The 15,335-nt window shown below is 54.4% G+C and overlaps 1 protein-coding gene across 4 annotated transcripts in view; it reads right to left on the bottom strand.

Annotated features, from left to right (window-relative positions):
• Positions 1-1,965: 1,965 nt before the first annotated feature.
• The window catches only part of AOPEP (aminopeptidase O (putative)), a 353,107-nt gene continuing 339,737 nt past the window's right edge, over positions 1,966-15,335 (bottom strand). For 3 of the 4 annotated variants that reach the window (XM_079789821.1, XM_079789824.1, XM_079789822.1), the window contains 3 exons: positions 7,361-7,447; positions 5,505-5,649; positions 1,966-2,498 (listed from right to left, as the gene is read on the bottom strand). In XM_079789821.1, the coding sequence (XP_079645947.1) occupies positions 5,509-5,649; positions 7,361-7,447 (228 nt within the window). In that variant the 3' untranslated portion in view covers positions 1,966-2,498; positions 5,505-5,508. Of the gene's footprint in view, positions 2,499-5,504; positions 5,650-7,360; positions 7,448-7,469; positions 14,104-15,335 lie in introns of those variants that run through there. The other variant, XM_079789823.1, reaches the window with a different exon arrangement.

Here is a 15,335-nt window from a genome sequence, read left to right as displayed (position 1 = left end):
CTGCCGGTCCTGTGCCCGAGCGTCTGCGGGGCGTGTCCGTGTGCCCCGGGGCTCCGGGGTGGGGCGTCACCTGGAGCGAGTCACCGGACTCGCGATTCCGCCCTGGGCAGGGCCCACGGCAGCCGTGCAAGGACCGCTTCCTGCCATGGTCACTGCTGAACCCCTTTCGGGGTCAAATTCACAGACAGTTCGGAAGCTGCAGTGACAGGCCGGGGCTGGCTTTGTTTTCTCTAGAGAAGGGGGCTGGTGTATGGGGTGGGGGGGACCCTCCGATGTCCTGGCCCCTCTGCTCAGTGGAAGCATCGCCTACGCCCAGCCCGAGGGCAGCTCACGCCTTCGCGGCTGCTCAGGGGGGCACTGAGGCCACAAATGTGATCTTGGGGGTGGGCGCCCCAGAAATAGTGCTAAGAAAGTGAGCCAGACTCCCACTCGGCAGGTCTCTGCGACCTCCCCATGGTGACTGGCGTGTGGAGGTTCATGTTCCAGGCCCCGGAGAGCAGGGTCCCTGGGCCCGCCCGCCCCGCCCATCCCACGGGCGCATCCTCACCACAGGCTGGATGGGAGCCCCGCCTTCCCCAATGTGGGCTGGCTGAGTGGCCAGAGGCCCACGCCTCGGAGGCACTGGCTGCGGAGGGAAACTGCGATCCTGTGGACCCACATTTACACCTGCCTCTTACTTACTACGTGACCTTGAGAATGACATCTGTCTGGGAAGGCAGGCTTCCCTTCACCCGCACACCCCATCCTGCGCACGCACGGGGCAGGCTCGGCCAGTTCCTAACTCAGATCCTATCAGTCCCAGGTGGCCCACCAGTTACCAACGTGGAGCTTTAAAAAAGATGAAAAACTTTAAAAACAGAGTTCTAGTCTTACTTATGTGTCTCCTTATTGACTGGCGGCCACTCTGGACTCCTGGGGCCTCAGCCAGGCCCTGGCCACAGCCTCCCAGGTGCGAGGGCCAGCTAGGAAAGCCGTCCCCGTCCGCAGAAACTCCGTAGGCGGGTAACTGGGTGCGGCCACCGTGCAGACAGGAGGTCCCAGGCAGGCAGGCGACTCCTCCGCCCTGCGGGGACACCTGGCACAGGGTGCCCGAGTCTGTCAGCAGCACAGGCCAAACTACCCACGGGCTTCCTGCCATGGTCACTGCCACGACTCAGCGCCTGGGTTCTGATGGCTCTTCCGGGACCGACTGCAGCCTGCTGGCCTGGCCGGTGCTCAGAGCCAGCGGCAGGAGTCCGCGGCCACCGGAGGGGACCAGCCACCGTAGTGCAAAATCCCACACGTGGCAGTCTGGCTGGGCCCCAGTGGTTTCTAAAGGCGGAAAAGTGTGGCTTTAACGTTCTACAAAAACAAGGCCACACCAAACCACGGGGCCAGCTGGTGCCCACAGCCCACGTGGAGGTGCCAATTGTCTCTGCCATGGGCGCTGGGTGGGTGTGGCTGTGCCCGCCCCGTCCTGCTCCACCTCACACCAACCAGAGAGAAAAGGCATCTTCCCAGAAAGCAGCGTTCTTGTATTTTATTAAAATTTAAAAACCACATTTCGATCCTTCTACCAATATGATAAGCAGCACAAGCATACGCAGAGTACACGCAGCTGCGCAGAGCGGACCCTTCCAGAATGAGTCACAGCTGGGCAGCCCTGAGGCCCAGGAACGTGCTGAGGCCCACCCCAATAGGCCAGAGTCAGGTGAAGGCAGCGCCAGAGCCTTCATGCTGGCCCCGCCCAGCCCCTCGCCATCACGTGACGGCAAGGCTGGGGCTTCTCTAGCTCTTTAAGCTGCCATGTTTTTGCACTGTGTGGGAAGGTGGGTTTCGCCCTTTTTGTAACTTGCAACATCGGTGGGAAAGAGGGACTCTGCGAGGGGCGGGGCCTGTGCGCACTGCCTGTCAGACTGCTGATGTCAGGCTGCCTTCTAAACTCAGTATTAATTAAATTCAGGAACAAACAGGAATACAAAACCATTAATCCATTACATTTTATTATTAAATACATCTTAGATTCTTACCCCATACTTTTACCAAAAGGCACTAAAATTTTGGCAAATATCTAAATAATGGAACTATCAATCAAAATAAGTCTGCAGAATCTTTCTGAAATGAGCCAGAGAAGCCCATGCAGTGGAGCTCACCAGCTCCAGCACAGAAACTTGACTTTCCAGCCACAGGTGAGGGGACGCCGCAAAATGTCTGGCAGGTCTTGCGCGGTGGTCTCAGGTTCCTCAATGGTTCACGTGAGAACTGCCTTCTGCTCTGACCCCATGCGGATTCAGTGTGTTGAGGCGGCACATTCGGGGTGGGGACGAGGTGACCCTGAGGACGGGCTTTCACGTGTGCACTGCTGCGAGCAGCCGCAGGAAAGAGCTCCAGAGGTGGATGCTGATGTCGCTGATGGCCCAGCAGCCCTGTCACCTTCCTCTCATGTCCGGGGTCAGTGCCATCCTGGTCCCACCAGGGCTACTAGGAGCTTATGAGAAAGAATCTCACTGTGATCTTTCCTGCAAAGAAACAGCAATAAAATCACTGCCCGCTCACAGAGGAATTCCTGTCACCAGGACCTTCGTGTGCCTCCCGCTCTGGAGATGGCCGAGTGCAGGGCAGGAGGGGACCCGCCACGTCTCACAGCCCCGAGAATGGGTGTGCAGCTCACAAGGGGCTGTGAAAGCCAATGCTGATACCAGAGCCCGTGTCAGAGCCACACACACGCCAACTGCTTCCAGCCTCCACACCCCGTGACCGAGAGGCGCCGCCTGTCACCCCCGCACTCGCCCTCGGAGCTGTACGGCTCTGCCAACATCCACGCCCCAGGACCACATACAGATGGTGCCCGCTGCACGGGTCTGGCGGCCAGCGCTGCGGCCTGTCTTCGCCGAGTGGAGTCGCAGCCTCTGGGCACTTAGGAACAGGAAGGCTTTTTGCTCGAGGGCTCGACTCCTGTTCCTGCTGAACTGAGCCAGTGTGTAAATGAGAACTGATATCAGCTCAGTAGGCACTGGAGGGCGGGTCCAATCCACAGCCGCAGCAACAGTGCCTCAGCTGGAGCTGCCGATGTCCTGGGCTGCAGGAGACAGAGACCTGGGCTGCAAATACAAGAGAGAGTCACGGTGCTCCCGAGAAGCACAGGGTCTCCACGCGCACCCAGCCCCACGCACATGCAATAAACCGCGACAGTTTTACTCGGCTACTGTGATGCGTTTGGTTTTAGAGTTTTATATAAACAACTTTTGCAGCGAAAAATACATTTGACCTTTCAGCGAGCTATCTAATCATAGAGTCATCGTCCTGTAGCCTGTTGGTGCATTCCTTGCATTGGTGACAAGAGAAAGTGCGTCGTTGGGCTGAGCAGGTCTCTCCTTCTCCAGAATCGGGCTTGCACCCGAGCTGACCGCTCAGCAGCAGCCTCTGCCCCAGCGGCTCCAACTTACTGTCCCATCTCACCTTCTCTTCAGGTGCAGAACTTAGCCACTGTGAACAAAGCGGAAACCAGTCACTGTTCACCAATCAGCTAAGCTCTGCACCTCGGCAGAGAGGTCTCCAGCTGGGCACAATGGAAAGGCCGGGAGCGTCTTCGTGGCTGCTGGCTTCTTCTGTTTCCGGAGAAGAGCTACACAGTGCATCGTTCTCCCACTGCAGAGAGCGAGCGACTCTGGCTCTGGAGAGCAGCCAAGGTCGTGGTTGCGTGGTAATCCCTGGCAATGTGATTTTAATCTTAAGTCACAAATCAGCATGCCAGGAACCCAAGCAGCCAGAGCACTCTGGAGCCGCCGTGCCTGCGTGCCGAGCCCACACCGCACACACCTGGTCCTTGGTCACGAGGCGACGACATCACCTCCAGGCCTGCCTCACTACCGCACGGGTTTTATTTTTTGTCATTCATTTCCGTGCTGTCCTAGACGAGTTTTTTAAATCAAAGGACTCACAGATGCCCATACAAACGCCAGTGCAGTTTTGGAACATAACCTAGGCAATGCACCTAGGCCTCTGGCAGGTTTGGTGGAGACGGCCGTCCCTCCTGTGACCCTGGGCTCAGGGAGGTCTGCAAGGCCCCCAACTGCTGGAAGGTGCAAGTCCCTGGTCCTAACTGAGGGGGGGCGGGCAGAGGGGATGCATGTGACCCCCCCATTCATCTGGAAGGGGAGGGACAGGAAGGGCCATTGCAGAGGGGAGGCGAGAAAACAGCCGACTCCTCGCCAGGCCCCCTCCTTTGCCTGCTTGGGGCAAAAACTGCACCACAGAGTCGTGAGAGCTGCGTGCCCACTGTGGTTCCCACGCTGAGAACGGGACGGCACGGAAGTCTGCCCAGGGCAGTTTCACACACTTCAAGAAACACAAACTCCCCGTGAAATTGAACATCGAAGAGAAATGATTTATACTGGTTGCTATCGGAGGTTGGCAACAAGATAACTGCACTGCTGTTTTGTAAACTGGCCCGTCCAGGACCAGGGCCTGAAGCCGCCTGGGAATGCTGTTGGGACGTCTGCGCACAGCTGTCTCACTACCAGAGGCTCAATCGCCGCAACTCCTCCTCCATTTCCTCTCCCAGCAAACACAACGCCTCGCCTCCCCTGGGAGGACGCACTTCAGAAAGGTGTTCCTCCTCAGCATTCGACTGCTTTCCAGTAAGTCAGGCTCTTAAACATGCTGGGCAAAAATGATTTTCCAAGACAGAGCAAACTAAACGTCCCACAATGGGTTAAGAAAACCAACATAAAATATTAAATATCCACTAAAATTATATATAGAGAGAAGCTATATATCATGAAAAATGATTCAGATCTATTGTCACGTTTTTAAAAGGATACAAAATTAGACATACCCTATTTATAGCACGTAAAACCTGGAAGAAAAACTGAGACCTAGAAATGATGGTTGTTAGAGAGAAACAACACACTTATAAACCCACAGTTCTACTTCAAGACGTTACCGGCCATTGCTAAGTTACTGTTTAAATGCAGAACCCTCCATGGGAATCCTAACTGCTAGGATGTCAATCTTAACAGGAAAAGCAGTTCAAATAATTCAGGACTCCCTGGGAGAGTCTGCCCAGCGCAGCAAGCCTGCCTGCAGACGCAGCTCCAAGGCCGGAGGCAGGCTTTGGCGGGAGGGCCTCCTCCCAGCCTCCCAGGTCAGCAGGGTCAACCTGAGCAACACCAAGTTCTCACACAGCCCGGGAGTGGGCCACGGGCCACGCACTCCTGCGTCAGCCTTCACTCGTGCTGGGCTTCCCAGTCCGCCTCCTAACCACCTCCAAGATGTGCTCCCCGACCTCTGTCACTACAAGTGATAAAGCCAAGTGGCCAAAACTGTGCCAAGGAGAGCTGTCCTGCCTGGGGGGACAGCTCTGCTCCTGTGACCCGCCCTGGCACGCTGCCGCAGGCACCCGCGCAGGAGCAGAGGACTGATGCTGCGGGTGCTCTAGGCTCACTGTTTGGTTCTTCGTTCATTTGGCTCCTATGAGAAATCTGGTTAGAAACGAACAATGGGGAGAGGAAGGGGAGAGTTACCTCTTTAAAACAACATCTCGGCCACCACCTGGGCTGAGCATCTATCCATCTGCTCCTTGGTCAGCTGGAAGCAGCGGCGGGCGAGCTGCTGCTGCCTGGCGTCCTCGCTCACCATCAGCTCCCCGTAGAGGTAGATGCCCATTGCCTACAGGGCAGAGCCCAGAGAGCATGAGACAAAGAAATTATGTGTCCACACTTGCAGTCTGAGTTTAGTTTGTTTCACACAAACTTGCTGGTCCAGAAATTACAAATGACCCTAGAAAAGCTAAGACAGTTGAATAGTTGTACTTGAGGAACCGTAGTCTTCACCCCCTTCTTTCTTGCTTTCACTGAAACGCTAAGGAATTCTCAGCTATCAGTTCCATCAACAGAACCGTGGTGACTTAACTGATGACAAAGTGGTGACAGTGAGCGCTTCTCTAGCGATGGCCGTGCCAGGAATGCTCTGGAGGAGAGGGGGTCTCGGCACAGCTAACGGCAGCACCGAGGTGCTGTGTGCGTGTCACGAGACATCGGCTCCTTCCCAGGACAGGCGGCCCTCGGCACTGCTGGGCCGCGCAGACCACCACGCCACACGCAGCCACGGGCAGGCAACACCACCACGCCACCTGGGAAATGCCCGTTGCTTCAGCCCAGCCGACCGCGGTCCCTCACTGCGGCAAACACTGGCTCTGCTGCTCCAGACACAATGCTGCGAAGACCTACGCCTGCATTTTCCCTACAGTTTTAAAAACAGCCAATTATGCTCTGAAGACCGGAGACCCCTCGGGTGCTGCCTCCTCTCTCCACGCTTAGCTGTGCCGTGGATCCCCTCTGCTGGGGCACATTAAAAGGAGGACCTCAAAGACAGTGCAAGACAAAAACTTGTCTAGTTAGAGGCTCACAAATTCTTTCCCGTAAAGGCTGAGACATGGTGATCTGTATTTAGAAAAGTTCATGATTCTAAGTATATTGCAGTTAACTCTGGTTTTCAAATAGACCTTAATTTTCTCTCGCATTTTGTCCTCCTTTACTCCACTCTGTGTTTCCAAACACCTCCTGCTCCACTGTGCAAATGTGACATTTCTTCTGGTACAAAGTCGTGCATTTTTCTTTGTGGGAATAACAAGCCCTTCCGTGCTGGCAGCCCCCCCTACTCAGGCCCTCTCAAAAGCCCCTTTGTTTTCCCTGCCCCCGCTCTCCACCCAACTGGAACACGCTCCCTGCCATCAGCCCCCAGCTGGGCAGAAAGCTCGTTCACAGGTCCACACTGGTCAAGCCCACAGGCCGAGCTGCAGGCTGACTTCCAGCCGCACAGACCCCTTGGCACATGTCCCACCACGGACAGCCACGCCAGGACAAGTGCGGGTGGGCGCAGAGGCGGCACGGAGGCCATCCCCAAACATGGTCACCCACGCACGCTTCCTGCGGGCTCCCGGGAGGATGACCACTTTCCTCTGGTGAGCAGGGAGGAAAGTTCTCGCAGGAAAGACACTCAGCACAGGCCAGGCTGGCGTGGCAGGTGCAGACAGACAGACTGCTCCCGCGGCCGGGCTCTCCCTCTCGCCTTTGCCCCGGCTTTCAGTCAGGACCAGCGAGGACAGAGATGTGCGCCAGCATTACCGAGCCACCTGGACCCGAGGTCTGCGATGCCGTTAAGTCTGCACAGGCCTCACTTGGTAGCGGCCACGGCCACCCCAGGCGAAACCAACGGTGCCTCCGAGGACCAGGGCTCAGTGCGTTAAAGGGACGCTGAGCTCTCGAGGGAGAATCCGCTCCTGCCAGACTTTTGGAAAATGTTTAAGTATTTGTTATCCTTGGGTCCTGGACAGCCAGGCAGCAGCACGGCAGAACCCGAGCTGCAAGGAATGACCTACCTGGTCCTCCTGCAGGAACTCCTCCACGGTTTTGTACGCTGTTGTGTATTTGTGCTTCACAATGAGCTCACACCACCGATGGCGAACCTTAACAAACGAGAGAAAACCCAGTAAGCAACACACTGGCAGGTTTTCCTTGCCCGCAGGAGTTTAAGACTCAGAGCCTCCTGTGTCCGAGTCCCCGCTGATCCTAGGGGAGATGTGCCAGGACCCGTGAGGCCCGAAACCTCGGAGGGTGTGGACCGTGCACATGCTATGCTTTTTCCTATACATACACATCTATGACCAAGTTAATGCCTTTCCACCTCAGCTAAGCACTCATCACACTGTTGCTGTAACTTTTGCAGTCTGAAGTACAAAAGCAAAGCTAGCCCGAAATTTTTTCCTTCTTCACAATTTCAAAAATAGAAGATTCGTTCCTACCACAGATCTCAGCAACCTCAGTTATGATTTCTTTCTTTCCTTATTGAGAGCATCCACCCTTTTACACTAAGGAAGCTCCATACGGCTCCTCTCTGGCAGATGCTCCTCTCTGGCAGATGCGCGCTGTTGCACCCGGCTCCGAGCTCTGGGCCGGGGACACCGCACTGGGAGGTGCCGTGACAGTGGCCTGACTGCAGAGGCCGCCAGCGACCCATGTGCGGGGAACGCTCCTGTCCGGCCTGGAGACACCGAACAAAGGAATGAGTCACGTCGGGGGTGGGGGGGGGGGGGTGGGAGGCGGAGGAGGAGGACACAGAGCGAGAGGGCTCAAGATTTCATCATACTAAGAATGGCATGCAACTTCAATCTTATGAACTATTTATTTCTGTAATTTTCCATTTAATATTTTCAGACTGCAGTCGACTGAGTAACTGAAACCACAGATAACGGGGGACTGCTGTACTCTTTGGAGTGTGTGAACATTGTTGGCACCTTCAGCTTTAACTTCCACTTCAGTTTTATTTAACCGTGGTCCTCATCAGGAGCACTGTTAGTCAACTTCAGGGGAGGAAAGTGCATGTTCCAGGTGGGGGTTGTGATGTTTTTAACGATTTTGCAAGGTAACAGATAAACGAAAAATGTAGCTAAGAAACGAAAGGCACATCCCTGGCCAGGCGGCGGGCTGCCCACAGGGCTGTCCATGAAGGTTTCCTTTGAAACCACTTCTTAACTTCCTGCAATAACCGATACGGTTCAAAGCTGCTGATGGTTACAATGAAGAGAGGGAAGCCGGAAGACACTCTCCACATTCCTGACAAGAGGCAAAGTGGCCTCCTGGGGAGTTTGGGATGGGGGGGGGGTTGTGGGGGGAAGACGACCAAAGCGATGCAAGCAGCTTGTGCTGCAGGTTTGTACAACATGTGGAAACAGATGAGCTAAAGGCGGATGCTGTTTAGTAGGACACTTTCCTAAAGGTTTACCAGCAAGACTTTGCCAGCACCCCCTCCCTAACGTGCACACACCCTACAAACGACGTGGAAGTGGGACCCCAGCCTGCGGCCTCTGCGGCCAGGACAGCGGCAGAGCCCTGGCATTTCCCAGCCCTGAGGCACGTTCTTCACATGCAGATCCACCTGAACTCGGTTTTCAGAGTCCAGTTTCAGGCCAGTTCTACTGCATCCCAGGTTATACTCAGTCAGCACCGGCCATGTTGGTCCACAGTGTGATCCACACTGGCCACACCTGGAAGGGACTGTGTGCATGTGGAAAGCCTCCTTCCATCGTCTGTTTTACTAGCCTTTAAAGGAACCCATGTGTGGCAAAGGTAAAATACAAGCTGGGTCCCCCATACATTATATCATTACCCACCAACCTAGCCAGCTCTCTCCTTTCATCTACTGTAAAGAGATTTACACGCAAACTATTAGGAATGAAGGAAAAAAAACAAATCTTCTGGAAAGAATCCTTCCCCAGAGCTACAGTGTGCTCCCCGACAGTGTTAATTCGGGGACTCTGGTGGCGCTGCCCTTTGCTTGTGGGCAGCCAGGTCCTTTGAACTTGTAAGGACGGGATACCAATGAGCGTTTACATCCAGGAGGGAATCTCAGAGGTGCATGGGAAGGAGCTCACAGCCTCGGACATCACAACGCAAGGGAAGCTGCTCAGTGGCCTCAGCAATCTTTTCATCTTCGATAGGACGTTCTTTTCTGTGCAAGCAACAGAAATCAACAACAGACCATAAAGGGGAAGGGCAGCCCCGGAACCCTTCTGAGCGCAAAGAGCGCACGAACAGAGAAGCCGGCTCCTCATACCACATCCATCGGAGGAAGCCATCAGAACCACCAGGCCCCTCCCCCGCACTCCACGCCCGGGCCACGCACCAGAGACCGCAAAGGGCGCCTCCACCCCTCGTCTTATCCCAACTCGTGGCCACCCTGCCACGCAGCAGGCGTCTCTCTGTCTGTGGAAACGGAGGCGCCCCGGGGCCACCAGGTGGGAGGGACAGAGACAGGAAGCTGCTCGGCCGCGCTCTGGGCCCTTAGGGAAAAGCCTCGCTCTCACACGGCACCGCATCTAGTGGGTCACGGACAGTACCAGAGGCCTGTCAGCTTCAGAATGTTTGAACTCAGATTCGAATGCCCTGATCACACTGTACCTTTGACGACTGCTTTTTCTCATTCTAAAACTTGGGGGTAAATTCACTTTTTACCCACATTTTGAGAATGGAGGTTTTAGCCTCTCATCGTTCCTTCCTGTGCTCCCCTTCATCCTGTATGTACACATACAGAAATAACTCAACATTAATCAGACCCCCGATGGGCAGGCGGGGGCGGGATGGCCCCTCTGCCCGCCCCCCGCCCCCCCCCAAGTGAAAGAAGTTCCAGGGACAACACACAGAAAGGGGCTCTTTTACATCAACATGGAGTCAGCATTGCCACGCCTGTTAAAAACAGTGTATTGTCACGATTAATAAGAGACCTAGTCTTCTGACCCGAGGGCTACTGGGCGCCCAGCCTCCCCTGCTCCCGAAGAGCAGACCAACAGCAGGCCCTTCGTCACCAAAGAGCTGAGGGCACGTCACCGTTTCCACGGCGGGATGCTCAGAAGACATCACAGCGCCCAGCAGACCCTGCCTGCTCCTGGCAGGATCTGACTTCTCTTCCTATTTCTCAGAGAAGCAAAGAAAGTCCTCATTTTTTACCACTTAACCTGTTTTTATTGCCTTTGAAATCTGCTTAGCCACTTGTCACCACATGGAACCGGGTCTTCCCGAGAAGCTGACAGCAGAGTGACTTTGGTCTCAATTTCTCCCAGAATATCTGACAGTGGGCACTGAGGGGACAGCCTTCCCCAGGTCCCTGGGAAACTTAAAATCCGACAGAGGCCGTCACACACTGTGTCAAGGGCCTTGCCCCGTTGGCCATGGGGAAGGTGAAGTCCCGTGTGGGGAGCCTCAGCCAGAGAACTGAGCAGCAGGCCTCGGAGGAAGGCAGTCCGCTCTGCCCGGCTGCACTTCTTTGTTTTCCAATAAATTAATGGGTGAGGTGGCACCGTTTTTCACTTCCTCAGGGCGATTAAAAACAGCCACCGCGCACACCTACACCAGCCCTGGAGCACGAGGTGCCGTAGCTCCCAACCTCGAGTCCCTTCATTCAGTCTCAAGAATGCCCTGTGCACACCACTATGTCCAAACGGACCGAATCCCACTGTACACATTCACGTCTTATTCCACTTCTGTCTCAACAGGGCTGAGAAATTTAATGACTTTCTCAACTACAACTCAAATTCATAAAGTCACTCTAAACTCATGCTCGAGATCTCCAAAAGCCTGGCATCAGCAAAGGTCTTAGCTGAACACCATCCACACAGGCAGGCAGGCAGGCAGGCTGGACAGAAGTAGGGCAAGGATGAGAAGGGCCAAGAGGCAGGCAGGGATGCAGGGCGTGGGGCAGCAAGGGGAAGAGGAGCAGAAGGGACGGTGCAGAAGGGAGAGGCCGGGCTGTGGCGCCGCCTCCCAGGGCACTCGGAGCCTGGCTTCCCAAGGATGTGCCCATCTATTCCTCACTGAGCCTTCAGTGCAGACAGCAGCTGGACCTGGCCCATCCCCCGCCATCCAGTGCCAGGACCAGAGTGCCCCAGTACACACAGCCGTGCTCAAGGTTCCGGAACATATGAGAACTATTAGCATAGTGCCTGGCACACGAGTAAGGAGGGATGATTAATGAAGGGGATGTACCAGGGGTGGGGCTGAGGGCGGGCTAGAAGAGGTCAATGGAGGAAAAAGAGGGACATATATAATATTTTCAACAATAAAGATTTAAAGGGGGGGGGGTGTAGGCCCCGTTTCTTCCCATGAAGTCGTGATATACAGATGTGCATGCACAGGCGTACACATGTAAATACTAATAAAAATCAGCTTGCAAACCTGCTTTTCCACATGTTCTGCTTGAGGGACCCTGAAGACTGGGAGCTGCCCGCCGTGCACAGCTGGGCTGTAACACAGTGGCACTCGCACACCCCCTGTAAATGGACTCCACAAGTTTCCAGGTTTCTGAAGCCTCTCTGAGCAAAAGGGGAGGAGTACCCAGCAAAGCAACTGGTGCAGAGGGGAGAGTCTCCCAATTCGGGTGGGAGGATGAAGAATGTTTGCAGAAGCCGATTCATGCCAGACCCACGTTTGATAGCAGAGTGAGAACCCTTCAATGATCCCTGAACTGCACCTGGACCGTGTTCCCCTGCCCCACAGCAGGGACCGCGCGAGGACAGACTGTGGTAACAGGCCTCAGTCATCTGGGAGGCCTGGGTAGATAGGTGGCCTGGGTATCCAAGAGGAATTTTGCAGGAAACATTCACACAGGCCTTTAACTACAAGGCTGGTGGCTCATTCGCTCCAAATACAATCACAGCAGCCAACACTTATGTGTGTGTGTGTGTATATATATATATATATATATATATATATGCATATAGCATGTACACATGCACACACTCTCCATTTTCTGTTCCTTATGCTGGCTGGTGACCTACTAAATTGACCTCCTGACCCACTGTGTCCTGACCCAGGGAGCGGTGCCTGGGTCTAACGCAGCAGGCCTGTCCGCTGGGCTGGTTGCTCTCAGCAGGCCCGGCCCGGCCTGGCCCTGTGGCAGGACTGCTGTGAGGACTGACTGGTCCCCGAGCAAGTGCTTTTCATCTTTAGCAGGAGCCACATGCTTTGGCTGTATGTCCTAATTCAAAGTTCATTATTTATTGAGTTTATAAATCTGGGGAATATTACTTCTAAGAGCTGTTTGTTAACTGGTGAAATGAAGGAGCGAGTGCCTGTCAGAGGGCTGCTGCTTGCTGGAGGGAAGGGTCGGGGGAGGACTCAGAGCAGACTCCTGCAGGGACAGAGCTGAGGAAGTGGGGCACCACCAGGGAGGGGCCTAGAGGCCTGAGGGAGCTGGGACTTCTTGAGCCACCCCTGGGAAGTACACCAGGGGCCTGGGGATTTTTCAAACTATTTGTAAGACAGATGGCTCTGCCTCGTGCCAGCATCAGCCTCGGTCACATGGCATATGTCCATTTGAAGACATCTCACTGCCCAAAGGCTGGGCTGAGCCGACCCATGGGCTCAGAAAGGCAGTCCAGGAGAAGGAAGCCCTGGATGTCCAAGAGTGCCTTAAAAATGGCACCTGCCGGGGTGCGGGGGTGGGGGGCTGTGTTCCCAAACCACACCTCAGATTCCGAGGAGACAACGGCATCTCTGATGTAACCACGCCTCCCCCACATGAATCGTTCTCTCCTGGAAACAGAAGAAAATTGCCAAAGGACAACCCATGCCCCACCTCACTCTTTCATCCCGAGACATTTTAGCAGATGCAGATCCAGTGGTCTGCCAGACTCCAGGAAGGTGACGGTCAGCAAGTGTTTTCTGTCAACAGCCAGTGAGCACCTTTGCCTTTTCTGCTCATTGGCCTTCATATCACAAAAGCAGCCCTGGACAACGTGTGAGCGATGGGCCTGGGCCTGGCCGGGCCTGGCAGTGTTCAGACCCATCTACAAACCAGGCTGTGGGCGGGGCGGGGCTGGCCTGGCTCTCGTCTGCTGACCCCGCTCTATCTCTGAGACCCACGCCCGGCTCCCAGAGTGTGCGCGCGTGCAGGCAGCGCGACGCCAGCAAACGTCTAACTCCCAAGCTACCAGCGTGCAGGCACAGGAGCTCGTGAGCTGGCTCCCCAAGGTGCTCCTGAACGAGGCCGGAGCCCCTGCTCTATGGGTTAAGTTCACCTGCACAGCACGCGCTCCAGCACTCCTCCTACCACGGCGTCTCCCCCCAGCACGGGCCCGGACACACGCAGGTACAGGCCTGGGTGTCACCCTGACTTTGAGGAAACGCAGCCTTTAGGAAGAGGAGCCCTCACCACAGCTCACGCCCAAGTCTGTCCATGCCAGAGAGGTGCCCTCTGGGAATCCCCACATTTATTAACACATACATGACAACTCTCACTTCTCTTTTACAGCTTTTAACCCCAAAGGTTTGTTTTCTAACTTCAATTTTAGCTCATTGCATGAAGCTACTTCTAAAAATTATCATCTAATAAACTAATTTCCTGAAGTGGTTTTCAAACACTTCAAACGTAATTCTAACTTTTAATAAAAATGTAATCTAAAACCCCAGTATAGCAGACAATAAAGAGAAGACTACAAGTGGGTTCTTCAAGCAGCTTCACTCTCCAGGTCGGGCAGGAAAACTGTGAAATAGGAAATTCCTCTGTGTAGCCTTGGGTTCCTTGGAGATGGAGTTTGAAGACCAGTGTCTTCCGGAAGAGTTATTGTGCCTGAGGAATAAATGGAGTCAGAGGCTGAGTAGACAGTGCTATCGGCAGATGACAGTAGCTGTAATAACTTCTAACAACCAACACCCCGCCTTGGCTCTGTAGCCAGTGTGCCACCCACAAAGTGCACGCGGCGGTCAAGGTCACGGAGAGTGAGCGAGCCGCGCTGCTCCGGTCACTGCAATCCTGGAGCCAGGTTTGGTTCACTGCACACTCACTGCCCTACTTAAAAAAGCACCTACCTGGTATGTCTCCTGTAGGCAGCTGCTTCACTTTAGTTTTAAATGTTTAAAAATTATAAACAAGTAACTTTACACCCAGAGACTCCAATGAACCAGCCACTCAACCTGACTTCACAGCAGCAGCAGCGAATACATTACTTGTGTTCTCCCTTCTCTCCACTGGCCACAGCAGGAGCCACAGACGTTCACTTACAGCACTGCAGGGTATTCCCTCCTGCTAATGCACTCCAGCCCCTTCAGTCCTTTAGTCTCATGACGCCTGAAAGTAAATCTCAGTGGTCACAGAAAGCTCCAAAGCGGGTTAACCACCTTCAGAAGAAGGCTGTGAGGGGCCAGCAGACAAAGGGGACAAGGAGGCCTGCGGTCACACTAGATGGCGCCATGGGGCCCCGCCTCATCCAGCACACCCATGGGTGTCGAAGGAGCACCTCTTGGGGGGAGTTCATCACCCCAGCCTGTCCCCCACCGTCACTACCTCAGAGTGTGCCTGACAGTCGCTCCAGCTCACAGTGCTCTCCGGACGCCTGCGTCCTTGTTCGCCGGCGCCTGTGTTTACACTACAAGTCAAGCCTGGCGAGAGCGGGCCTCGGGGCCTGTAGACTGTCTCCAATGCCTGGGACCCAGTTCGGCTTGATAAACGCTTCTCAGCGAATGTACTACTTTAAAAATCTCAGAATGCTTTCCAGCCACTCTGAAATTATAATGCACAGTTGGAAACTGTAAAACACTTTGAAGAATGCCACCCATCCCGTTTATGACAGGAAGCACTCCCCTTTCTTTTTAGTCCTTTTGATTTCAGAATTTACTGTTGAAGAGAAAAAAAAATCTGCCTGGGGAACATGATCTGGGAAGCCCATTAACCCTCATTTAGAGATCCATTTTGTAAGTGTAAACAGAAAGACAAGGCTCATGGCTTTTGTGAGTTAATAAGTCTAACACTGCAGTAAACAAACCTGCTTTTTCAATTTGCATCCTTAAATTAGATTTAACTTT

This window comes from Cnephaeus nilssonii (assembly GCF_951640355.1).
Source record: "Cnephaeus nilssonii genome assembly, chromosome: 14".
NCBI classification, from domain to species: domain Eukaryota; kingdom Metazoa; phylum Chordata; class Mammalia; order Chiroptera; family Vespertilionidae; genus Cnephaeus; species Cnephaeus nilssonii.
The sequence above is the reverse complement of the archived record's forward strand: the minus strand, read 5'-3'. Positions and strand labels throughout refer to the sequence as shown.